General features: G+C 58.7%; 2 protein-coding genes and 1 long non-coding RNA gene across 8 annotated transcripts in view; 2 read left to right on the forward strand and 1 right to left on the reverse strand.

Annotated features, from left to right (window-relative positions):
* CACNA1S (calcium voltage-gated channel subunit alpha1 S) overlaps positions 1 to 4949 on the forward strand; it is a 65740-nt gene extending 60791 nt beyond the window's left edge. The window contains exons 39-44 of the mRNA XM_014829351.3: positions 591 to 719; positions 1537 to 1787; positions 2989 to 3074; positions 3821 to 3912; positions 4116 to 4256; positions 4412 to 4949. Coding sequence (XP_014684837.3) covers positions 591 to 719; positions 1537 to 1787; positions 2989 to 3074; positions 3821 to 3912; positions 4116 to 4256; positions 4412 to 4663 — 951 coding nt within the window. The 3' untranslated portion in view covers positions 4664 to 4949. The remainder of the gene's footprint in view (positions 1 to 590; positions 720 to 1536; positions 1788 to 2988; positions 3075 to 3820; positions 3913 to 4115; positions 4257 to 4411) is intronic.
* A 5352-nt stretch (positions 4950 to 10301) lies between these two features.
* On the reverse strand, positions 10302 to 19073 carry LOC139042548 (uncharacterized). The gene is made up of 3 exons (XR_011499366.1): positions 18937 to 19073; positions 15760 to 15877; positions 10302 to 10434 (listed from the first exon to the last, which is right to left on the reverse strand). It is a non-coding gene; the product is annotated as an uncharacterized lncRNA (long non-coding RNA).
* Positions 19074 to 19270: 197 nt separating this feature from the next.
* Positions 19271 to 25158, forward strand: part of KIF21B (kinesin family member 21B) — a 47805-nt gene continuing 41917 nt past the window's right edge. For all 6 annotated transcript variants that reach the window (XM_044762776.2, XM_044762778.2, XM_044762777.2 and 3 more), the window contains exon 1: positions 19271 to 19592. In XM_044762776.2, the coding sequence (XP_044618711.2) occupies positions 19552 to 19592 (41 nt within the window). In that variant the 5' untranslated portion in view covers positions 19271 to 19551. The remainder of the gene's footprint in view (positions 19593 to 25158) is intronic.

Consider the following 25158-nt stretch of genomic DNA (forward strand, 5'->3'; position numbering starts at 1 on the left):
GCAATCAAAAGAGATCATTTGTCCAGAAGACTGTAGTGAGTAAAAAGATTTCTCAACCTGGAGGCCTGGGAGGGCCTGGAATCACCCCATGAGCAACCAGTAGGGTCTGGACCATCCCAGAGGCCAGAGCAGGACCTGGTGGTGTCACGGAGCCCTGGGACATCGAATGAGCCAGGAGAGAGGGTGGGGCCAGAGCTGGGGCTTCTGGGAAGCCCTGAATGCAGGGATTAGAAAGAGCGGGGCCAAGGGACTGGCCCCATGGCAGAGTGGTTAAATTTGCACACTCCACTTCGGTGGCCCAGGGTTTCGCCGGTTCCGATCCTGGGTGCAGACATGGCACCGCTCATCAGGCCATGCTGAGGCGACGTCCCACATAGCAGAACCAGAGGCACCCACAACTAGAATATACAACTATGTGCTGGGGGGCTTTGGGGAGAAGAAGAAGGAGAAAAAAAAGAAGATTGGCAACAGATGTTAGCTCAGGTTCCAATCTTAAAAAAAAAAGAGAGAAAAGAAAGAGTGGGGCCGTGGGAAGCAGTCTGGTCTCCCCCCGGTCTGGAGGGGTCACCAAGCCTCTCCTCTGTCCCCAGGCTGGACTGCGGACCATTGAGGAGGAAGTGGCCCCCGAGATCCACCGCACCATCTCAGGAGACCTGACGGCCGAAGAGGAGCTGGAGAGAGCCATGGTGGAGGCTGCGATGGAGGAAGGGATATTCCGGGTATGTGGAGGCCGTGACCGTCCCTTGTGTTCCAAGCACAGGGAGCGGCAACGTCCCACAAGACGGAGGGCCGGCAGCCTACCATACTGGAGGGAACAGGGAAGCTGAAGACACCCACTGCCCGCATCTCTTAGGACTCAGAATCAATGACCCAGCCCAATGGAGATGTCAAACATAGCACATCCTTTCCCAGCCTCCTCTGCTGAGCTCAGCATCTTCCTCCCCACCCCAAAAATCTGAGTCAGCATGCATCTCTTGGAAGCCCTCCGTTACCAAATGCCTCACCTGCTGCCAGTGATGCTGGTCCTCGACCCTTAGCTCTGTCTAGGGTGTCTTATGACACTGTAGGGCTGGAAGGTCCTTGAATGGAATGGTCCTAAGATGACCACCTAGTTAAACCTTCCTGGGTTATTCACGAGGAAAAACGGTGGCCCAGAGAGATGGCAAGAGATGCCCAATATCACTTAGCAAGTGAGTTTCAGAGGCGGGATGAGAACCAGCTCTCCAGACTCCCAGTTCAGTGCTCCCTCCGCTACGCCGTGTTTCCCTATCTGAATGCGTGTGTGCTCTAGAGCTCCTCAGGTACATCCTGTCCACCCCATCACCTTGAGAACTCTCTGAGGGGGACATGTTCTCTTCTCTGGCATTGCTGCCTGGTCCATTCTCCTCTGGCCTTATAGGAGTTGTCTCCTAATAGCATCTCTTGTCCCCAGCGCCGTGGTCCTGAGGCAGCAGCCCCCGGGCACTCCCAGCCCCCAGCCCCCAGCCCCCAGCCCCCAGTGCTGCTTTCATCCTCCGCTCTCCTCCTTGCCCCTAGAGGACCGGAGGCCTGTTTGGCCGGGTGGACAGCTTCCTGGAGAGGACCAACTCCCTGCCCCCCATAATGGCCAACCAGAGACCACTCCAGGTTACCGAGATAGAGATGGAAGAGCTGGAATCACCCGTCTTCTTGGAGAACTTCCCTCAAGATCCGAGCACCCACCCTCTGGCTCGTGCCAACACCAACAATGCCAACGCCAACGTTGCCCGTGGCAGCGGCAACCGTAGCAACAGCCAGGTGTTTTCCAGGTAGTGACGGTGGCTGCCTGCCCTGGATGCAGGGGCACTGGGGTAGGACCGGGAAGATACAGTTGATGGGTTCCAGGCTTTTTGGGAGAGGGGCACCCCGAAATGGGTAGGGTGTCCTTTGCCTCCCTCTGTGCCATTTGGGGTCCATCCTCCTCAATGCCAGGGCAGCCGGGACCGCAGAGAGCCCATGGCCAGCAGGGGGCAGCCTCGTGTCAGCGCTGGTGCCGGTGCTGTTCATTTATTCCATCACCCACGGAGCATCTGGGAGCTGACACTTATTGAACGCATTAGCTTAGAAGGCGAGGACCTTCAGGGCCAAACTGCTACAAAAAAACTGAACAATTCAGGTTCAGTCGTGGGATCTGGGTTCCTTGGAGACCCCACTGTGCTGGTGGTTCCTCAATTTACCAACCCCGAGGTCTAGACTAACTGGAATCTGTGACTATGTAAGTGTCATGGAAAGAGCAGGATAAGGGGGACATCTCAGCGGGGCTCCGAACAGAACTGTGTTCCAGACAGCAGACAGGTGACTGTGGTCTCTCTGGCCTGGAAAGGAGGAGTCCCATGCCCTCAGGAATGGCAGGAGGGGGCGGAAGCCAGGGGAACAGCTGCTTCCCCCCAGCCAGGGCTGCCTGCATCCCCTCCCCATCAGAGACCCTTGAATTCAGCCCATGGCCCTGCAGGGAGCCTGCACCTTCGGGCGCAGGGGAAATACAGAAGCACAGACCTGGGCCTGCCCCCGAAGGATGATAGTCTTGTTGGGGGATGCGTCACGTGAGACCATTGTGACGAAATAACCACAAAGAGTCAGTGTCCAGAGAACACAGAGGGGTGTTGATCACCGTGGGCTGGAAGCGCCTAGAACTGAGCCAAGCAGCATCCCCTAACCTCCGCTGCCTGTGAGCTTTCCAAATGGCAGACTCCGGGGATGGGACACAGCCGCTATCAGTTTTCAAAGCTCTGCGGGTGATCCGACGTGCAGCCGGGGTTGAGAATGGTGTCCTGAGGGCTGTGAGGCTGGAGCTGGGCCTCAACAGGGGAAGAGAATGTGGACAGCGTGGAGGGAAGGGCAGAGAGCAGAGGGAGAGCCAGCCCTGGGGTCAAGGCCACTGCACAGGTCCGGACCCTGAGGGGCCACAGAGGGGCAGGGATGGCAGGAGTCCAGCAGCTGCTCTCTTCATCCTCCTTGCTTCCGTTTCAGCGTCCACTATGAAAGGGAGTTCCCTGAAGAGACAGAGACGCCTGCGGCCAGAGGAGGAGCCTTCGGCCAAGCGCGAAGGGCCCCGGGTCAGTCTCTCCTGGACCCCCAAAGTTGGGCCTTCTCCCAGAGAGGCCTGGGGCACCCGCTCTTTCCTTACAGCTGGGGAACCTGGCTGGCCAGCCTGGCCTGGGAGCCTGTCGCCATGGGAACCAGCTGGGCCAGCTCCTCATCCGGGTGGAGGAGAAGGGTGCCAGCTAGGTGACTGAGTGGGGAGGGAGGGGGAGAGCGTGTGCTATAGAAGGGGCCTCCGCAGGCATGCCAGGAAACTTGGACCCCCCCCCGACCACGGAGGACGGCCCCTGGGCACACGGATACCTTGGCTCTGGGGCCCTTCAGCAGATGATCTGGCATCTCCCATTAGCTCCTTGACCACCATGTGTGACAGTAGGAGCCCTGAGGATGCTGGAGGTCAATGGAGACGAGGGTTCTTGCCCTGCCCCCCAACACACACACACATACTTTTTCATGGACACACTGAAGAACAGCCTGGCCAGAGCTGGCTAGACTCTTGCCGTGATTGCCACTCCCAAACCCACAAGGACAGAGACCAGGGCACGTAGAGCGGCAGAAGCTAGGGGGACAGCACGGAGTCCTGCCTGGCCTGGAGTTGGTTGGGGCCCCACATGTGTCCACCCTCCACGACGCCCTCCACGGCCCCAGGGTCTCAGAGAACCCTCCGAGTGTGGCTGGCTGGCCAAGCAGAGCTCCATTGAGCCGGGGCCCCTGGCAGGAGTCAGCAGCCCATCTTGCCCTCACCCCCTCTTGCCCACAGGACCCCACAGCCAGCCCTGCATGGAGAAGCTGAAGGGACAGCTGCCCCAGAGAGCAATGCCCGGAGCGCAGGCACCTGCTGCCCCCAGCCAGGTAACGGGCAGAGGCCTGGGAGGAAACTGCATACGGACGAAGGGTGGGGCAGCTGCCCATCGGTGATGGAAGGGACGAGACTCCTGGGTCCTCCCCTCCTTGTAGGTCTTGGTGAGGCTCCCTCTGAAGAGTTGGGGTTTCGCTGGATCCCAGTGGGCTCCAGCACCCCTGTTGTGGTCTTTGCTTTTGTGCGTTTGGAACAGAGTGCCAGGGCGGAGCCTCCCCTGCCTGCGGAGAGGAGGCACACCCCTGGGTCTCGTCCTGAGCAGACCCCCCGTGGCAGTGGGGCCGAGGACAGTCCTTCCAGGTGCCCAGCTCCAGCCACAGCCCTGCTGATCCAAGAGGTGAGCGGGGCTGCGACAGAGCAGTGGGCGGCACGCAGCGGGCGGCACATCCTTCTGTGATGGCCTGGGGTGGAGACTGGGTGGGACCATCAGAGCCAGCCCCCTGAGGCAGCTCCCAGGAAGACCCCCCACAACCTCCTCTCCCCTCACCACAGGCTCTGGTTCGAGGGGGCCTGGACACCTTGGCGGCTGATGCTAACTTCATCATGGCGACGGGCCAGGCCCTGGCAGACGCCTGCCGCATGGAACCGGAGGAAGTGGAGGTGGCAGCTACGGAGCTACTGAAAGGACGAGAGTCCCCAGAGGGCATGGCCGGCACCCCGGGATGCTGGAGCCTGAGATCCTCCCTGGGCAGCCTTGACCAGCTTCCGGGCTCCCAGGAGACCCTGATCCCCCCCGAGCTGTGAAAGCCTGCATGGCATCAGCAGGGGCTTAGAGCTAGCGTGACCAGAGAAGGGCCCACCGACCACGCCACCTCCCCATCTCAGCAGCAAACGGATGGGCTGAGCGGGGCTGGTGGGAACCCCCGAAAAGTCAGGAGGAAGTCGACTGGCCGACTCCTCGCCAGCAAGGGGCTTGATTGGTTGGAGCTTCTTGTGTTATTCGAATGGCCTGGTCAGCGCCAGCGTCTGTCTGGCATAAGGCCACTCCCCCCAGCAGGACATTAAAGTCCCCAGGCCTGTGACACTGGCACCTGGCCTCTGCTTGTCTCCTTTTCTGGACGCTTCTCCTACACTCAGCCTCCCCATCCTGTCCCCTGCCCCAGGAGCCTGTCCGTGGGCTCGGGAGCCTGGGCCGGGGAGAAGGACGGAGGGCCATCTGGACGGTTATTCTGCACTCTGCACTGGAGAGGGTGGGTCCTCCTGGAAATCCATGGCCAGTGCCACTGACTGGGCCCAGGGAGGACCAGTGGCCTCAGAAGCAGCAGCCCCACATCCCAGGTCACGCCACGGCCAACCTCCTTTGAAGCCATGACCCTGTCTCATCGGCCAGCATCCACTGCCATTATAGGCCTCAGAGCCCTCCATGGCGCTCTGCTCATGGCCTGGGGGAGCAAAGATGGACAGAGTCCACAGCTTCTCTGATCCACACCAAGTAATAACGAGTCACAGTGGCCACTGTTTACCAAGTGCCTCCTGTGTGCCAGCCGCAGACGTTATCCTACGCCAGGGGTCTCAGTACATTCTGTTTACAAGCACGTTCACACACGCCACCACTCCATTCTCCTCGCAGCCGCATGAGGCGGGTGTAGATTCCATCCTAAAGATGCTGCAGCGGAGGCGCAGAGAGGGGACCAGACGCACTGTGGTTGCACAGCCTGCGCGAGGTCGTTGGGACTCTGCTGGGTGCTCGTCCCTGGGAGGGTGGATGCTCTCCCCCATCCCTGCCCCTCAGCCGGCACCTGCTCTTCGACCGTTGCTATGGTAACTGCGGCTCCCCTGCAGCTCCTTGGGCCCCAGGAGTCTCAGGTGTGAAGGCAAGGAGACTTGCTCACAGCGCGAGATCTGTGGGCCAGCGTCCATGGGGCCCCAGAGCTCCCTGGTCCCCGGTCAGTGCAGCTGGTCCACATCCCCTCTCTGCTTAAACCTCAAGAGCAGGAGCTTGCCCCACGCTGCCCCTCAGCAAGAGCCTGGTTTCCTCCTTCACAGAAATGCAGGCCACCCTCAGCTCCCGTCACCAAACCGATGACCTCCTCAGTGGAAGCCGGGATCACCTGCAGCCAGCAACTCAGATTCTGCTGCAGCCCTTCTCCCCTCTCCCACCCTCACCCCTCCCTCCATCAGCGTATAACACGTTCACCATGGCCTCACAGCTGTCCTGTGTACCTACCTGTCATCCATCCATCAGTCTACCTTTCTATCTAATCAATCACCCATCTATCCATCTATCTATCATCTATCTAATCTATCACCCATCTATCTGTCTATCCATCTATCTTCTGTCTAATCTATCACCCGTCTATCCATCTATCTATCATCTATCTAATCTATCATCCATTTATCCATCTATCTATCTATCACCTCTCGTCTATCAAATGTATCATCTATCCATCCATCATCTATATCTATCATCTACCTATCATCTTTCTGTCTAATCTATCATTTATCATCTATCATTTATCATCTCTCAATCTTTCATCTCCATCTATCTATCTTCTATCTATCATCTATCAATCTATCATCTCTATCTATCATCATCTATTATCTATCTCTATCATCTATCACCTAAATATCATTTATCATCTAATCCATCTGTCATCTCTATCTATCTATCCATCATCTATCATCTATCTAGTCCGTTATTGAGGACCGAACTTCTTGCCTGGGCTGCCTTCCCCTCGTACATTTCTATTTCTACTTCCCATTTCTCGTTCCTGGCGCTCACCCCCGTCTCTAACAAGCTTGTTGCTAATTCAGGGGACGCGTTTGAGTCCTCATCTTGCTTAACATCTGAGCGGCACTAGATACGACTTAGCTCCCGCTCCTCCAGCAATGCCTGCCCCGTGGCTCTCCCAAGGTCCCCCTACCTTTCAACTGCTCCAGCTTGAGGCTCCCCGGTGAGCTCCCCCCGGCCCACATACTCTCAGGTGAGGGCGTTCTGCAGGCTCTGTCCGTGACCCTTTCTTCCCACTCAGTAAGTCTCGCTGGATGCTCTCGCCCACTCTCACATCTTAGGCGCATCCACATGTTGATAATTCCCAAACCCGTGTTGCTGGTCCCATCTCTTCTGAACTCCAGACCCCTGCATCTTACTCCCCTGGGCCACTCCGCATGCAGGTCCCACTCGCGCCGAAAGGGCATCGTGTCCATCTTCGACCTCACTGTCTTTCCTCTGGTGTTGCTGATCCCAGGGGGACCAGAAGTCTGGCTCTTGTCCTGGCCTCCCTGCCTCCCTCCCACCTTTCCCCATAGATTCGCCCTCCTACGTATTTCTCAGCCCTGTCTTCCTCCCAGTTGCTTTCCTGAGGGGCTCCATCACCACGTCCTGCCTCGTGTGCTGCAACAGCCTCTGAACTGGCCTCCCAGCCTCCTCCCTTCTCTTCCTCCCAGCCTGTCTCTGATCTTTCTAAAGGAGAACCTATCATCTTATCCCCTTGCCTAAGATCCCTAAAGGGATGGAAGCAGTCACGGAAGCCCTCTGAGCACCATGCGAAGCCCCCGCCTCTGCTCACATGCCTCCCCCAGGTCCCCCACTTAAGGAAGTCTCCTGCCTGCCCTCCCCGCTCCCACCAGCCCCAGCCAGGGAGAGTGCTCTCACCTCTGAGCTCCAATGGGCTGTTCTTTCTGGAAAACTCCCTGGACCCTCAAGCCGACGGATCCCCGGCCATCTTTCAGATCTCGCCTTTGCTATGGCTTCCTGCAGGAGGCTTTCCCTGAAGACCCCCACCCCTCTGTAGCTGCCCCAGCACATGGCTCGCCTTTTCCCCCTTCCAGTGGGGTCCTGACCGTCCTGCAACCGGTGGTTCATTTTCACCCCGGCCAGAGGCTGAGGGCCACAAAAGAGGAGCAAGTCCACCTTGGTCACTGTTATCTCCCCAGAGCCGAGCACTTAGGCACACAGGCTCCATTACTGTTAAATAAATGTGGGAAAATGCCAAGAAGTGGGGGCCCCGCCCTCAGCAGGGGCACCACCCGACGTGGCCCAATGTCATGAGTTCAGGTCTCCAGCCTCAGCCAGGTCACTGTCTGGGCCCAGGTGAGGCCGGGAGGGGGTCGGCCTCTGGAGGCCACCAGCTGGACTCCAAGGACCCTGCCCCCTTGGAGCGGCTGACGCTGTCTCCAGTTCTGCTGACTGATCTCTAAGGGGAGATGAAATCACTCACCCCACAGGACGGCTGAAGAGTTAATAATGTGGTACATACGTGAGAGCGCTTCATACGCTGGGAGAGTCTATTTTTATTTACAAGTGGGACTCGAGCGTCTTATGTTAACACCTCACACACACAGAATACTAAGCAGACGGCAGGTCCTGTCCAAAGTGTTCGGCAGACAGTCACAGATGTCATCCTCTCCACGAGAAGGAGGCATCGTCCTCACCTTGCAAATATGATGGGAGAGGACAGGTGAGCTGCCACACAGCTGGTAGGAGGGCCGGGGAGGGATGGAACCCAGGCACCCTGGCCTCCAGTCCCACATCCTTACCACTGTGCTATCGTCAGCTCTGCCTTCCTCCCAGCTTGACCGACAGGTCCACACGGACACACAGGCTCTGAGAAACTTTCCTGTCCACCACCTCTCACCCTTGTGAAAAGCTCAGGCAGTTTCCTTTGCAACACATAAGATGCTCCGATTTATCAGAATGTACAAAATCTTGCCTCTATCCCAGCTTCGCTTGAAGTGATGGATGGGTTTCTCCTTAGCGGGCAGCCAGGCTGCTCCCATAAATCCTCAAAGGAACAAGCTGTGGAAGGATGAGGGCCAAGGGGGAGTGACAGGGGCAGACTGGAGGGGAGACAGGCCCCTCCTCTCAGCAGGACCACCTGACAGAGACACTGTACCCACAGGAGCTGGCGGGGCCACCTCCTGTCACCTGGGGGCACTGGCCAGGGGCAGCGTCTGCTGGACTCCAGTCTTCTCCCTGCCAGTTCCTGGCAGACTTGGGGCCCAGCTGCCGAGTGGGGGATCTGCCAGAAGGGGCGGGGGTGCCGCTGGTGGGAGGGGATGGGCACACAGCCGCACACCGGCCATGGGGACGACGGGAGCCCTCCCATCTGGAAGGTGTGGAGCTCAGATGGAGGATGTCTGGAAGACCAAGGAGGGTGGGCCCCGGGTCCCGTTTGTTCTTCAGTGCAGGGAGGAGCTTCCTGGCTCTGGTGCTGGTAGCCTTCCAGGCCCTGCTCTAGAAGGATCTCACAGGTTCTTCAAGGAGGGTATGGCTCTTCCCTGTACCCGTTTAAGAGCAGAGCCCTGGCAGCCAGACCCTTCTGGATCTGAAGCCCACTCGCCTCCCCGCATGCTGTGACGTGGGGCAGTTCACAAAGGCCTCATAAGCTTCTGCTCCTCCTTCTGCAAAATGAGGGAATAACTCCTGCTTCTAGGGTGTTGGAAGGTAGGAACGTGACCATGGAAGGACCCGGCCCCGGTTAAGAAGCTGTAGTTTTGATTCTGTCAGACACTGCCTAGTAAGAGAGACAGACGTTTAAGACGGGAGGAGGCCAGCCTCGGGGGCTGCTGGGCCTCCACTGACAGGCGTGCAGGTGCAGCCCGCTCCTGCCCCCGGTCACAGACAGGGCACTGCCAATTCAGAGCGGATATTGACCCCCATTCTTCTGGCATCTGATCCCAGCAACATGTCTCTGCTGCCTTGGGGCTGACAGCTTATGGCGCCAGGTGACGGCCCACCCCACCACAGGTCCCACTCGCATTTCACTGACGAGGCCACCGAGCGGCAAGGTCTTATGGCTGGGAAGTGGCAGAGCTGGGATTTGTCCCTGGGCTTCCTAATTCCATTGCTTCTTTCTCCTGCCATACAACGGTGTCCCCCGAATGGAACTTAAAATCCAGTTTAGGAAGCCAAGGCCAGGAGCATTTTAAACAGAAATTTGCCATAAATATGCGGAGTCGGAATAATAATGCTGGCGATGGACACCAGTTGAGAACGATAAGACGTCAGAGCAGTACCTTGCGGGGCTGACACTGGGCTTCAGAGGCCTCAGGACAGGGAACTAGTTGCTGTTTAAGTAAAATGCACAGAAGAGGAGATTCCGTGGTGGTGAGGAAGGAAACCAGACCCAGAGAGGGAAAGACATATACGCCCAACGTCACCAGGTCAGTGAGCAGAGCCAGGAGGAGACCCAGCTCCCCAGCCACGCTCCAGAGAGGAACCCTCGAAATATGCAGGGTCCCCCGAGAAGCAGTGCTCCCCCTGGACCTGAAGAAGACTCATGGCCACTTCTAGCTGGGTCTTCTTTTTATTATTTTTTTTAAGATTTTATTTTTCCTTTTTCTCCCCAAAGCCCCCCAGTACATAGTTGTGTATTTTTAGTTGTGGGTCCTTCTAGTTGTGGCATGTGGGATGCCACCTCAGCATGGCTTGATGAGTGATGCCATGTCCACACCCAGGATCCGAACCAACGAAACCCCGGGCTGCTGAAGCAAGCAAGAGAACCTAACCACTTGAGCACAGGGCAGGTCCCTGGGTCTTCTTTTTAAAATGTCTCTGCCGTTGGTCTCCTCATCTGTAGAACAATAAATGATAACGAACGTAGGTCAAGCCCTGTTCATTAAGTGCCTTCAATGCAATACCTCACTTAGCGTCTGCAACATCACTTACAGAATGGGCATTCTTGTCAGTCCCCTCCCGGGATGAGGACACCGGGGTTCAGAAACGCTATGTGAATCGCAAACAAGCAGTGAAGCCAGGGGTCTAACAGGAGCCTGCACGCTGTTCTTGGGCTGCTGACTTTTGTATTACTGTGAGGATCGCACGCCAATCCCCTCACCCCCGCAATCCCCACCTCGACCCCTATTAATCTGGCCCCAGACCCTTTTCACATCCTGCCAGCACCAGCCAACCCTAACCCACCCAACCCCCTTGCACAGGCTGCACGCTCTCCTGCCTCCACTCTGTGCCTTTCTGCACTGCCGCACAGCCACTCTGGTCTGGAAGCTCCCTCGGATGCCGCTTCCTCCTCAGCGCTCTGGGGATACCTTCTATCACGGCCTTCGCTACACTGTATCAGAAGTCGGAGGTTATACTTTGTTTTTTCCAGGTATGCCTCTCGAGGGCAGGGATTTCTTTACCTTTGTGTCCTCAGCAAGGGAAAAAAGAAGGAGGGAGAGAGGGAGGGCAAATGCACCAATAAACTGCTGAACAGCACATATTCCATTGAATCACTTGAAATTGCCAATATTCTATCCCTTTTGTCAATTTTATATTTAACCCACTACAATGATGGTGGGTTTCCCCACTGCCCAGCGCCACCCGAGGACCACCACTGCCCCTCTGGGGAGCAGGGCGCCTGCCTTTTGTTTGGGGCAGTTTATACGTGTCCTGATGGCACGAATTGCTTTGGGTGAGGGCTCACCGGGGTGGGCATCCTGCACGGGGGTGTCCTTGGGCAGCGAGCAGACCGAAGTGGACGTAGCACCTGTCATCTCAGCACCCATCCTCGCTGAGGTGGCCCCTCGGGGAGGGGAGGCCGAGGCCCACTCCATGACCGTGAGGAGTGGTCTGCAGGTGGGTGCCCAGCTGCCCCAGCGCCAGCATAATTGTAACCGCGGACCCTCTAGGACCAGTTCAACTGACCCCATCTTATCAACAGAGTACTTAAGAGTGATTTTTCAGGAATTGAGACCCCTGGTCCAGTTCAGGCCGGTTGAGACCACCAACCCATCAACGGGGCCTGCGCAGATGCTCCATCAGTGACCCTCTTGACGTTAAGGAGCTAAAAACACCACCCTCAGATCATGGTAATGCCGCCAATTTGTCACTGTGCGTCCTATGAAGAGGCATGAAGCTTGACTATGCTTGCGCAAACCATCAGTTACCTCTCCTCTCCTCACCTCCAATCATCTATCTCCATACTGCAGACCACCCTGCCCTTCATCCTATAAACTGCGCCCCAAGCCCTGGATCCCGGAGACAGATCTGAGGGCATATGCCCCCCGTCTCCTTGCAGATCCATCTTGCAAAATAAAGCTGATTTCTTTCCCCAAAAGCTGATGCCATAATAATTAGCCTTTTTTATGTACATCAGACAAGAGAGCCTCAATTTTGGGCGGCAACACTATCCGAGGCTGCCTGTCTCTCCAAGGCACCCCACGTCTGGTCCTCTAGTCTTGGGGTTTGACCTCCTCCCAGGCCTGGGCCCCCATCTCCTCTCTCCTCTGCCAGCCCAAGGGGGCAGGGCTGAGGGACAGATGACAGCCCTCTCCCGCAGGGTTCTTTCTAATTGGGGTTATGACTTAAAACTCTGCTCCACTCCCTCAGTCCTGGCCTCCTCTTTGGATCCTCCAGCCGAGTTTGGAGATAAAAAGAAAAGCAAGCTCTCTTCCGGCTTCCCGGCACTCTCACGAGACCATCCTAAGGCTCCTCAAGGCTGTGTCTCTCTGTTGCCTGGTACAAGTGTCAGGAAATCCGGGGGGGTCGGGGGGGAGAGGACACACATTAATTTTTCAAGAGATTCTATCACCTCAGCCAGTGCGGCTGTCATGGTCAAAGGGCCTTTGAAATTCTCCTACAATTGTCCTGTGAGATCCAGCACACACAGTGCCTCGGGGGCTGGCATTCATTACTGCCCCGTCAAATTCACAGTCTGGTTGCATTTTTGGATAGCCGGCACTTTAGAGGTTAATCTTGGGTGATGTCCCTCCACCCCCTCCCTCGCCCGTCTCCAACATCCTGCCCCCCATCTCCTCCTATTTTTGAAGTGTTAAATGCTCATTTGCTGGCAGTTTGCTCTGCAGGGTCTGGCAGAGGCAAATATCTATTAAAATCCAAGGAAATGATGCATCTCTGGGGACTGGAAATCAATAGCTCCTCGGCAGGGCGGGGCCTCTTTGTTAAGTTCATCAGGGGGAAGGGCTTCCCCTGGGAGCATCTGAAGCAGGAGGAGGGCCCTGCCTGGGACTGCCTGGGAGGTCCCCTCCTCCTCACCGGGTCTGGGGAGTGTCTCCGCCCCCTTCCCTCCTCTCTCCTTGTCCCCAGGCCTGTGGCTTCATCTTTTTCCCTCTCTTGTCTGGTTTCCCAGCCTGGCCCCCTGCTCATTCCTCTCGTGTCCTCTCTCTGCTTCTGAATGCCCACTTTACTCTCTGTCCCCTTGCAGGGGGAGGGGGTCCCTCAATGAGCCCACAGGCCACATGGGGCAGGGGAGAGGGCTCAGCCACCCTTCAGGTGGCCGGGACTCCGGTTAATTGTCCCAGGGACCCAGGATAAGTCATCAGCCGCTCTGCAGCTCTGTTTAAGCAGAGACGTTGGAGCAAGTCACCTTTTTTAAAAACAGTTTATTGAGTTATAATTAACTTATAATAAACTGCACATATTCAAAGTGTACAATCTAGTTTTGAAAGATGTATATCTCCATGGAACCACCACCACCACCAAGAGAGCAGATACATCCACCCCACAAAACATTTTCTTGGTGCCTGTTAGCAACCCCTGCTCTGCCCCCCAAGTCTGTGTGGTGCCCCTGCCTCCCTCTCCCATGACCACCAGGCAACCGCTGATCTGCTGTCTGACACCACAGGTCGGTTTGCATTTTCTAGACTCTACGTCAATGGAATTATTCAGCATGTGCATTTTTGGTCTGGGTCCTTTCACTCAGCATCATCAGTTTGTGGTCCATCCATGCTGTGTCATATGTTGACAGTTCCTTCCTTTTTATGGCTGAATCGTATTCCATTGCTTGATGTACCACAGGCCGTCCCTTCTTCTGTGGATGGACATGCCACTGGTTTCCACTTTGGGGCTGTGCCATGACTCATACTCGTCTGTGTGTGGCCCTGCAAAGCAGCTGCCCCAGCCCAGATCCATCCTTTTCCTTCCAACACAGGTTGAAACCAGAAATCTGCTTGCTTGGGTTTGAACCCTGCTCCACCGCCCATGGTGTGACCTTGGGCCACTCTTGGTGTCTTTGTTTTGTGGAGACGATAATTGTTCCTACCTCCTAGGGTGTTCTGCGCACCCCATGCCAGCATGGACCTGCAGCATTTAGCACAACGGTCAGAAATGGTAGCTGTTAATTCTTTGCACGTGCCTCTGAGAAGATCGCTATGATCCAATATTGGCTTCCCCCAGGATCTCGGGGCGGTTACCAGCCCACTGTAGTGGCTCTATTCGACGGAGGGGGAAGTGAGTCCCAAGGGAATGAGTGACTTGAAGAGGATCAGTCTGAGCTGGGGGTTACCAGGAGTGTGTGCTAACACTCTGTTTGAGAACGGCTTCCTAGGCAGGCGACGGGCAGTGCCACTGGCAGGCCCTTGCAATTTTCTAATTACTTCTCAGAGGGTCCCCCGAGGACCCTGGGAGTCACAGCTGACCAGAAGACCCCAAGTCCTCACAGGGATCACATGAACCCATGCTCGTCTAGCCAATCCCAGCAATCTGAGAACCCGGCAAAATCGTAGTCAAGTCGTGGAGATGGAGATGGATGCAGGCAGAGACGCTGCCTGCCCACTTCTTCCTGCCCCACAGGGCTCCACGCAGCCCAGGAGATCAGAACCCAGAGGGGGAGCCAGTAGAGGAGACACTGGACAGACAGGGAGAGTCCTGGGAGGCCCTTGGGCATCTTTACAGACCAGAGCTCTGAATCCTGGCCCTGCCCCTTACCAACTACGTCCGTTAGGTAGGGCGGGCCACGCCAAGGTCACAGATAAGCCCGTAACTTCAGTGACTTCACATGATAGAAGTTTATTTCTCACGCTCTACAAACAACATGAAACTGTGGGGGGCCAGTGGCTCGTAAAGCTTCCACGAGAAGTGATACGCGTCCATTTTGCCCACGTTTCATTGGTCAGAGAAGTCCCGTGGCCACAGGCATCAGAGCAAGGACAGGCAGTCCTGCCCTGTCAGAGGCTGAGAGCCGGAAACGCCTGGTCAGTGGCATTAGTGACCCCTGCACCGGCTAAGTGACCTCTGAGCCCATTTCCTCTTCTGCAAAATGGAGACAATGAGAGCGTTGACCTCACAGATCATTGTCAGGATTCCATGAGAAAACTGTCACACCCTTGGCACAGGGTAGCACGTAGGGCAGGTAAAAGAGAATTGAGATGCCCGTCCAGACAGCCCCCACGAGGCTGGGAGCGGTGGCATTTGTGTCCAGCGGGGACCCAGCATGCCACAGCTCCTTCCTGCTTTGCAAACTCTGACCCCACTCCCAAGGCCCCACCTCTAAGGGGCCAGCAGAGGCTGGAAACTGCCTCCTCCTGCCTCCCTGGGTCAACAATGATCGCTTGGGCCGGGCAGACATCGTCGCCACAGCTCCTCCACCCAGGCTCCTTCTCACTCAGCTCTGAGATGTCCCATCTCTCAAGGGGCATCTTGAGGACAAACTCACCCTTCTGTCCAGCTAGAGGACGGGGGCCCCTTGAAGAAGGGACAGGGAATCCAGTGGAATTGTGAAAGAAATTCATATCTGCTTTGTGCAGAGCGTGGTGCTGGGTGCCAGACCCAGTGACCTCATTCCCGCATCATAACAGCCCTGCCATGAGGTCCGGTGCTCACCCTCATTTTGGGGGTGACTGACCTTGGAGGGGTGACACGCCTTGCCCAGGGTTACACAGCGAGGTGGCGGCAGGCTGGGATAGGAACCCAGAGCTTGTGACTCGGAACCCCACGGCTCGGCTTCTGGGCTGTGTCTGTTGTTTTGCACAGACTTCACTTCCACCCAGACTATAAGGGTGGAAGCCCTGCCTCGGCCGGCTGGCCTTCAGGGCCTCCCCAGCCGCCGTGGAAACCGGCCTGCTCCAGACTGCAGGGCACGTGCTCCAGGCCCCGCTCAGCTCCAGCTCACTGTGCCACTGTGGACACATGTCCTTCCCTCTCTGGGCCTCAGCTTCCTCACCTGAAAATGGAGCTGTGGAGCAAGATGATCTTAGGGTTCTCTCCGACTCCCGGATTCCGGGACATGGGGGACAGCCCGCACCTGCTCCTGCCTCATGTCCCAGGACTGTCAGACGTCACTGCAGGGTAGAGGTGTGGGTGAAAAGCCCATGTTTGAGGGTATACGGAGCATTAATTAAATCCTCAGTAACGCTGGAAACCAAAAATAGCTTGTTTGTTTTTTGTGAAGACTGACGGGGTGTTTGTCATCCACAGCCGCTCTCTCTCCTCCCAGCTATTTATAACAAATTCTGGTTTCCTCTACGGCTGTCTGTCTCTCTCTGTAACAGAGGAAGTCAGGCCAAGCCCGCACCCGAGCTCAGATCTCTGAGTCTGCACCCTGACAGACCCTCTGTGGGGTCCAGAGCTGCTGGTGCTAGGCGGAAGTGGGCTCCGTCCACGGGGGACCCTGACCATCCGCTGGCAGGATGGGTGAACGCCTGCCTGTTCTCCCGACGAACGGAGCATGGCTGCTGGGGTGGGCTGGGGGCTAGGACTGGAGGTCCAGAACTCTGGACTGTCCACCCCAGAGCTTTCAGCAAATGCCAATGGCTGGTGCCAACCTCAAAGGAGATAAAAGGGAAGGGGACTCAAGTCTTGGCCCCTCTGGAGACACTTCTAGGCCTGAGGGTGTCTCCTAGGTGTCTGGTTTGTCACCATAGTGTTGCTGTCGAGAGCTAGGCTGTGCCTGAGAGACCTCAGATGGTTGCCCCAAGTCACTGCTGGAGTATTCTAACCACAGGGCCGTGAGAGCTTCCGGCCTTGGAGAGGCCCCTGCACCTCCTCCAGGTTCCCATCTGCCCAGACGCCCACGGCTCCCGTCAGGAGAGATGATGGAGGCCCCAACGTGCCTGGGGGAAGGGCCTCAGCTGAGCACAAGGGCTGGGGCTCAAACTCCAGTCCAATCAGGGGGCTCAGGGCCAAACACGGGGGAATGTGTTTACACGCACATGTCTGTGGATGTGGATCTGTGTGCGTGTGTGTATGTGTCTGCATGTGCTGCGTGTGTGTGTGCGTTTGCCTGTTTCAGGCAGAGAGGAAAGGGTCGGGGTTGGGGGAGAGTCGCATAGAGGCAGCTGATCGGGAGAAACTGCAGGTTTGGGAACGAGGGCAGGAAAGCAGAAGGGCAGCTGGGAGGAGGGAGGGGGGATGGGAGAGAGAACAAACCACAGAGAGGAAGCGGTGGCCCTGTTGGAGCTGGACAGAGACTGAAGGGGTCACCCTGGGCTTCCTCTGACCAGCTACCCTAAGTCCCCTGGAGCTGCGGTTTAAGCCCTCCCACTTGGAGCCCCATCTGACCTTCATGCCCATCACCTCCTCCCCTCTGGGCAGCAGCACCCAGGAGTCAGGGTCTGGACACCCAGCTGCCCTGCTGCTCCCTGGTGGCCCAGGACGGAGCTGCTGCGGTGGCTGGCATAGCTGTCTGAGGCCCTGAGCTCTAGGAGGCCTGAGCTTCCAGCCCACGGGCCTCCCTGCTTCTCCGGGCTTGACACCCTGTGGCGCGGAGGCAGGGGCTGGGCCAGCAGCTCTGGCGCCATTTCCCAGCAGTGAGGCTGTGAGTCAGAAGGGTCACCTACTCTCGGAAGTCAGAGGGGACCTCCTGAAGGCAGGAAAACAGAGTTGGGCCCCAGAGAAGTCCAGAGTCTGGCAGGAGGGGGAGCAGCTCTGCAAAATGCAGCATTATCATGCGGAAGGGCTGAACCTGGAGCAGAAGCCGGCGCCGGCCCAGCTCCCTTCCCCCTGGGCTGCAGCTTGGACACAATGTGTGGAGTCTGGGACCAGGTGCACGAGTTCAAATCCTAGGTCTGTTACCTATATGCTGGGTGAGCCCAGTGTCCCCATCTGCAAAACTATAAAGACTACTAGAGTCGGGCTCAAAAGGCGATGCGAAAGAAATGAGGATATGCATATAAAGAGCCTTGTTCATGCAGAGGGTCCATCAATGTCAGTCTCCTCCTCAATGTTTTATTTTGGTTGGTAAATGGGGAGAGAGTACCCAAAAGCTGACTCCTCAACACTCTGCTGGCCTCCTGACCTCTGGCCCCAGAGAGAGCGTCCTCTAGGGTTCAAATGCTAATAATAGGTGCAGGATCCCACCAGGACCTCCTTCCTCCCCTCCTTCGCCCTGGGGGCACCTGTCTCCCCCATCAGGATGGCAGGAGGGCGTTCATTTGCCCTTGAAATTTGCTCTTGAAATTTGCCCTTGGAATTATCTTTGGTTTTGGTCTGACCTTAATAGGTCAAACCAAACAGGGATGTGAGCTGCTGGATGGGGTGCTGGGCGGGGGAGGGAAGGGGAGGAGGAGCCACAGATGCCTCCTCAGACCCTAACCCACATCCTTGCCAGAATCTCTGACATGCTTTCATCATCCGAGGGTGATGCAAGACACCTGGAGTCAGACCCCCGTCTTCCCCTCCCCCCCAGAGCTCCCTCCACATCTGGAGCTGCAGCTGGGTCCTCCTCTTGGGCTCTTTCCAGGGGAGCGAGCTGGTCCGAGCGAGGGAAGGGAGGGCAGCTGGTGAGGGGCCCTGTGAATGGCCCCAATGTTGGGAGCTGGGGGGCAGGGAGAAGGTGCCTGGGCTCAGAGCGGGGAGACGGGTGGAAAGAGAACGGACTTCCCCCACCAGGGCCTCCTCCATCACTGCCCTGAGGTTAACGTCCCCAGGGTTCCCCTGTCCTTTACGTCCATATAAAGGCACTGCACTCCTGGCCCGCTGCCCCGCCCACCCAGCCCCCAGCCCCTACCCAGGTGTCCAAGCTGAGTGGCCCCTTCGTTCCCTCATCTCTCCTGAGCAGCTCAGGCCTCCCACACTGACCCTCTGCCCCCACGGCAACAACAAGCAAAGTGTGAGCCAATGGGGTCGCCTGTAGGTCATAAAGGTCCCTGGAGCCCTCGTGGTCCAGCAGAAGGGAGGGCCCGTCTGGGCTGGGGAATCCACGGAGAGATGAACTTTACCATGCCGCAGGGTGCAGGCGGGGCGATGTCAGTTAGACATCAGCAAGAGTCGCCTTCCCTCGAGCTTGGCAATTCTCCGGAACAAATGCAGAACGGGAGCTCCCCTGGTGCTTTCAAAACACAAACCGCTAATGGCTGTGGGAGGCTCCGGGCAAGCTCGGCCCGGAGGCCGGGGTTCTTACCCACGCCGGCCGCGAGCTCCCGTGTGACCTTGGCCAGTTCCCCTCTCTGCGTCCCAGTTTCCGCCTTCATGAGTCGGGTCCCCGGGAGCCTGAGCTTGTGGACTCCGGGCCGAGGCCCCGGCGTGGCCAGCCCGGCGGCCCGCGCCCCTCCCCACCCTCCGGTCCCGCTGGCCCCCCAGCCAGCGGGTGGACGCGAGCCAAGAGGTCCCTTTAAAGGCCCGGGTCCCGCCCCGCCGCCGGTTCGGGCCGGGGATTGGCGACCCGGGGGGCGGGCCCTGCGCCGGGCCGGCCCCCGCCCCTTTGTTGGCGCGGCGGCGGGCGGCGGCGGGAGGCTGGGCGCGTGCCGCGCCGTGGGGAGCGCGGGGGCTCCGCGCGCGCTCTGCTGGCTCCGCGCCGCGCGATGGCGCGAGGAGGCGCGCGCGCCCGGCCCCGGGGACCCCAGCCCGGCCGCCGCTGAGCCCCTCCGCCTGCGTCCGAGCATGTCCCCTCCGGCCGCCGCGGCCGCCTCCGCCTGCAGCGCTCGCGCCTCCCGCAGCCGCCGCCGCAGCCGCTGCCCCGGGCATTTGCCCCCGGACCCCCGCCCCTGATCCGCGCCCGCGCCCAGCCCGGAGGACCATGGCCGGCCAGGGGGACTGCTGCGTCAAGGTGGCCGTCAGGTAGGACCGCGGCGGCGTGCGCGCGGGGGCTCGGCTTTGTCTGGCGGGGCCCCCGGCCCCGGCCCGCGCCAGGGAAGCGGGGAGCGGCGGCCTCGCCGGCTGCTGGAGGGGGTTTGGTTTGGGTGGTAATTTCGGGCCCCTCTTGGGAGCCCTTAATGATGAGAAAATCGAATAAACAAGGAAATCCGGTATTTCACACCCAGCCCTGGCCCAGGCCGGAGCGTCTGTGTGTTTCCTCCTCGCCTCCCCACGGGGCTGCTGTCTCGGACCGGGATCCTGCAGACGGGGAGAATTTCCCCGCATGCACCCTCTGGATGGTTCTGCGTTCTGGGTCCACCTAGGAAGGCAGCACACCCGCCCCCAGAAAGGGTTCTGCAGACAAAGATCGAGACGGGGACAGCGGAAGGGCGGGGAGGGGGCCGTGGCCTTCGTGGGGGTCGGGGAGCCAAGGGCTTTTGGAGAGAGCCCTGCTGGCCCCGTCCCGGGAGGAGATGGGGCTGGAGGAGGCAGGAGGAGGTGCGTCTATGGTTCTGCCTCGCTGACGGCAGGAGGGTGTGACGCTGATGCCCCAGCCTCAGGCTGGCCGATGAAATGGAACCAGGAGGGCTGCATGGACTTATCTGGACTTGCAGTGATGTCCTGACAGAATTGGGGTGGGGAGGGGACGTGGCTGGGGGCTTCTCCTGGGAGTGGGGCACAGACGTGCAGGCAGGAAACACCGCAGAGTTGAGGCGTCAGTGTCCTTTGTGCTGCATGGAGATGCTTCGCATCACACCACCGCTCCCTGTTGTTGTCTTGGGGTTTCTCTTTGAGAGGGTCCCTTAGTGGGGAGAGCACCAAGCTGGGGCTGGTCACCAAGGCAGGAATTGTGGAGAGGAACGTCCATCTCTGCCCCCGCCCTGGGTGATGGGGGTGGGGTGCAGGGTCCGGGTCTAGGGTGGGTCTCTGAGACAGGTCTGTAGATTATCTGGGTGGTACGGGACCCAGATTCCAGGAGTCCAGGGAAGTCACTCTAGACAGATGACTGTGGAACAGCTTTCCCCTTCCCCAGGGAAGATACCCCCACCCCCACCCCCAGCCACCTGGCCAGCCCTCTGCAGCCTGGAGAGGAGTGGGCTTCGAGTCACAGGTCGGGTGTCAAGGAGGGAGACTGAGGGGCCTCCCAGCCATGCACCCTGAGCTGCACTGAGCATCCAGCACAGCCTTGCTGGCTGCACAGCCTGAGAGACAAAGAAGCCTGGCAGGTGCCTGGTGGGCTGGCTGGGGTGGGGCCAGGCTGCCGCTGGGGCTGACAGTGCAGAGGATGCTGTGGAGGTCAAGGGAGGGAGGTGAGGGCTGGAGGGTGGCAGTGAGAAATGTAAATATGACATCTGCAGGGCCGGGGAGAGTCCTGGTGAACCATAAAGGGAACTGAAGCCCGGCCGCCACCCGCTGTGCAGCAGGCCGGGGAAGCAAGGGGCTTAGGGTGCCCCTCCCATGGGGGCTTTCCTGTAGACTCCATCTTGCAGGAGAGAGCCAAGCAAAACCCGCCGCCACCCCCCCCCCCCCCAGGGTCCCCAGGCTGGACTGGGGCACGGAGACGAGTGGGAGCAGCCCATGGGAGTGGCACTCTGCAGAGGAGTGAGGAAAAGGAAAAGGTAGTGTCCCCATCACACCACCACTACCAGAACGTTCTGGGGACCTTCCCACAAAGAGGGGACTGTGTCTGCCCTCTGTCCCCCCGCCCCCGTTCTTCAGGGTGATGGGCGTCATCTCTGCTTCCCGCTCAGATTGCCCTGGTAACATCAGGAGCATCCCCCCCACTTGTCTCCAGTTGCTGATCCGGATGGAGAGGTGGGGAGATTTGAGTGTCAGAAAAGCCAGCTTTTCAGGGGCTCCTGGAAGGTGAGGGAGCCCCATCCACTCGTCCCCTCCCAGCCCAGTGGAGCCCCAGCCCGGCACACGCCAGACCTCAATGGGCAGCCGGCCGTGGAAGGCAGACAATGCCTGGACAGAACCCAGTTTCTAATCAGAGAGCTGAGGATAGACCTGCGCCGGGGCTGGGACGGAAGGAGCGGACAGTGCCACCGAGGGGCTGTTGGGGAGGGTTCTTTGTGCTTTTGGGACCCCCTCCACCCCCTTCCCCACCCTGGAAATCATTTGCCCCACTGAAGAACTGCGTGGCGGGTCAGCGTGGAGTGGAGTGGAGCATTGATGGGAAGAACCGAGATTTGGGATTGCCGAGGGCCTGGCCCAGCGCCAGGTTCAGCTGTCTTTCTCACTTCCTGGAAGTCCTTTCTTGTGTCTAGCTGAAGTGTTTTCTGAGTCCCTGTGACAATAACTTGTGGCAAGCCCTGGGTCCGGCTCTAGGGGAGGCAAGCTAGGAGGAAGAGACTTGGTCTGTCCTGTGTGTGTGTGTGTGTGTGTGCGCACGTGCATACAAGGAGGGAGGTCGGAGCGCTGTTAGACTAGGGGAGAAGTGCCAGGCCCAGGGCTCTCGGCCCTGTAATCTCCTTGGGTTGAGGACCAAAGCTGGCCGGCTGCAGATGCTGGGGGGAAGGCAGAGCTGGGGGAGAGACAGAGGGGGAACCGCTCAGGACCTGGGGGGCCGTGGGGTAAGGGACGAGGTCTAGGTGTGAGCAGAACCCCAAAGGCCCCACGGCTAGGCCTCTGTGGAGTTTGGTCCGTGAACCCCTAAGCCCTTTGCACTGTGAGCTCCTCCAGTGAGCGGCCCCTCCGGCCTGCCCTGTGATCCCTTTATCCGTTAATCCCTGTGTCGTGTCCGATAAGGACTCTCCGCTCAGCCTCTACCTGGGGGCAGAGGTGGGGCTAAGCTGAGGCCTGCCCCAGCTGCAGAAGCACAGGCCTGGCCCTGGGAGAAGGAGACAGGGTGGCTGTGAAGACGTGCGAGTTGCAAAGTTGAAATTGGGGAAGGAAGCCAAGTCACATGGTGCCTTTATTTAAGACCCTTTCAAGCCCCTGGCTCTTAGCCTCCACCATGCGGGGAGCCCTCAGTGTGGCCCAACCGCCTGCCCCTTATCTCTGCCTGGCTTCTTTAAGCTTCCTTCCTTTAGTCCGATGGGGAGGGGAGGGGCCTGGGCCAGTCCCACATCCATCCCGGACACTTGGGGTCAAGCAGGGCTGAAGGGGTTTGGGGACACCGGCCAGGGCGCCCGGGACAAACTTAGACAGCACCCTGCCCTTGCCTGTTTGGTCCTCGCAGCAGTGAGTGTCCTAGTTCCTGGCTACTCTGAAATCTTGGCCAATGTCTGTCTGAATTTTAAATCCAGAGAACTGGTGGCTTGCAACAGAGACTAAAGAAGACAGAAAAGGCTGTGTGTGTGTAGAGGGGCTTATGGCTGCCTTCAGAGTCCCACCCTCAGCCCTGATGGAGCCCAAGGCCCGTCAGTGCCAGCTGTGCCCCGTGCTGTCCGGTTTACAGATCGGGGAAACCGAGCCGCACTGTGGGCTGTGTGCAGACCTGACACTCGTGGTGGTGGCCTCCTGCTCAGAAACAGGGCTTATGTCATCACACGGAAGTGGAGCGTAGTAACCACAGGCCCCGGAAACTGGCCCCTCCACCCCAGCCAGCCTGCCTTGATTGGATCTCTGAGGATTTCAAAACCTCCGGGTGGAGGTGGGGTGGGGCAGGGCTGGGGAAGCCGCAGGGTGACATGTGCCCGGCACCCTGACTCTTAGCTCTAGGGGCACAGGGCAGGGCTGAGGCCTGGGCCCCTTTCCTGTTTGTCCCTCTGGGCCTCTGTGTTACCCACTGCGGATGGGGACAGCGGGTGCATTCATTCTGAAGAGCTGTGGTTTGGATGAAACAGGAGACATACTGTTCTAAAGGACTGGCTCCTAGGAGTGGAGAATGAATGAAATGTTTTAAAAATAAGCCCTAACTTAAAGGGCACCTGTGAGGTGTCTCTGGTTTAAGCTGTGGTGGCTGTTCCGTAAAATGAAGAGGTCACCTTCTGCCCATTGACTGACTGATTGATGGCAGAAAGCATGTGGTGATGGAAACGAGACTGGACTAGGAGGGGGCTGAGCGTGACTGTTGATTGAACTTACTCTGTGCGGGGCACTGTGACCGCGTCGTCCCTTCTGCCCCGCTGGAGCCCCGGGAGGTGAGGATGCTGTTCCTCTGTGTACACAGCTGGTAAATGGAGGAGCTGAATTTGAACCCAGAGCAGCCCCGCTTCCAAGCACCAGCTCCCCATGCTGCTCTAATCTGCCTCCCAGTTCAGCTGCTAATTAGCCCTTGGCTGGGAGTCTCTGTGCCTCAGTTTCTCAGACGCTTCAGGGCACACAGTTGCCATGACCTTTCCTGTGGGAAAGCACTCAGGAAGGCACAGAGCAGGGCACACGTGTGGCATGGTGAGGAGGGTCCGGCCTGTCCTTTGAGGGGTTGCTTTGCAAGGTGGCTGGCTGTCCTCCCCATGGTCCTAGCTCCTGAATCCAGGCTGCTTCCTCGTACCCATCTCTGCTGTCCCTGGACCCTTGCAGCCGTCCCTGGAATTTGGTTTCCAGCCTGAGGCCCTATCTGTCTGCGGTGCTCAGGTGGAAGTCGACCATCGGGGCGGGGGGTGGCTGGTCCTGCCCAGGGCTGCAGTTAAGTGCCCTGAGGAGAGCCTGGGGACCAGGGAGAGTGTAGGGGGAGGCTCCTTGCCCTGCACAACCAGCCGCCCCCAGGCCCAGTGCCTGTTGCTCTGCATTCCTCGGCAGGGGAGGTCCCCAGGGCCCAGGCCCCCTGAGCCATCCCCCACCAGATGCAGATGCCGTCACAGCCCTGGGCGCTCCCAGCTCAGCCTGGCTCCGCAGCGTCTCCAGGGAGGTCATGGGAAACCCCTGCCAGATGCCCCGCGATAGGGGTGGGACAGTGAGAGTTATGCTGAAGCACAGATGAGCGGCGGGTCCGAGCCGGGCTCGGCTCTCTTCCCAGGCCCCAGCCACACAGTCAGACGAGGCTGAGGGAGCTCCTGCCTGCCGCCCACAGCCGGGCCTGGGGCCTGGGCCCTGGTCCCCAACAGGGCCGGGCCCCCTTCTCAGCTCCTCTTTGCATCCCCGCTCACTGACTTCTGACGTCTCATCCCACCCCGCTTGCCCGCTTCCTCCCTGTGCCTGGTTTCAGCCCTTGGTGGCGGGGTCCCAGGGTGCAGCTGGGATCCTGATGCCTGGGGGGTCCTCCCCTGCAGGACCTCCTGTCCCCAGGCATTGCTCAGGAGTCAGTGGCCAGGGCTCTGGGATGAACTCAAAGAGAAAGGTCAAGGCCATCCCCTGAGGAGGGAGTGGGGTCAGATTCCCGAGACCCCCTGAGCGGGCACCTCAAGGCTTCCTGTCGGTTTTCTCGGGGTGTCTGCGCCCCCTCCCTGTGCTCTTGGGGTTGTGTTGGGGGCAGGAGTCAGACACGGGGGTTGACAGACTCTTTCACCAGGCCTGCCGGGGCCCATAAACCCATGCCCTTTGACCCCGTGGCACAAAGCCTTCTTGTTTGGGGGTTCAGAGCCAGCCCAGGTCTTTTCCCTGAGGGCTGGGCTGCAGGAGGGTCTGAGAGGCCAGGAGAAGGTCCCGTGGGAGGGCAGCAAGA

Source organism: Equus asinus, chromosome 30 (genome assembly GCF_041296235.1).
Source record: "Equus asinus isolate D_3611 breed Donkey chromosome 30, EquAss-T2T_v2, whole genome shotgun sequence".
NCBI classification, from domain to species: Eukaryota; Metazoa; Chordata; class Mammalia; order Perissodactyla; family Equidae; genus Equus; species Equus asinus.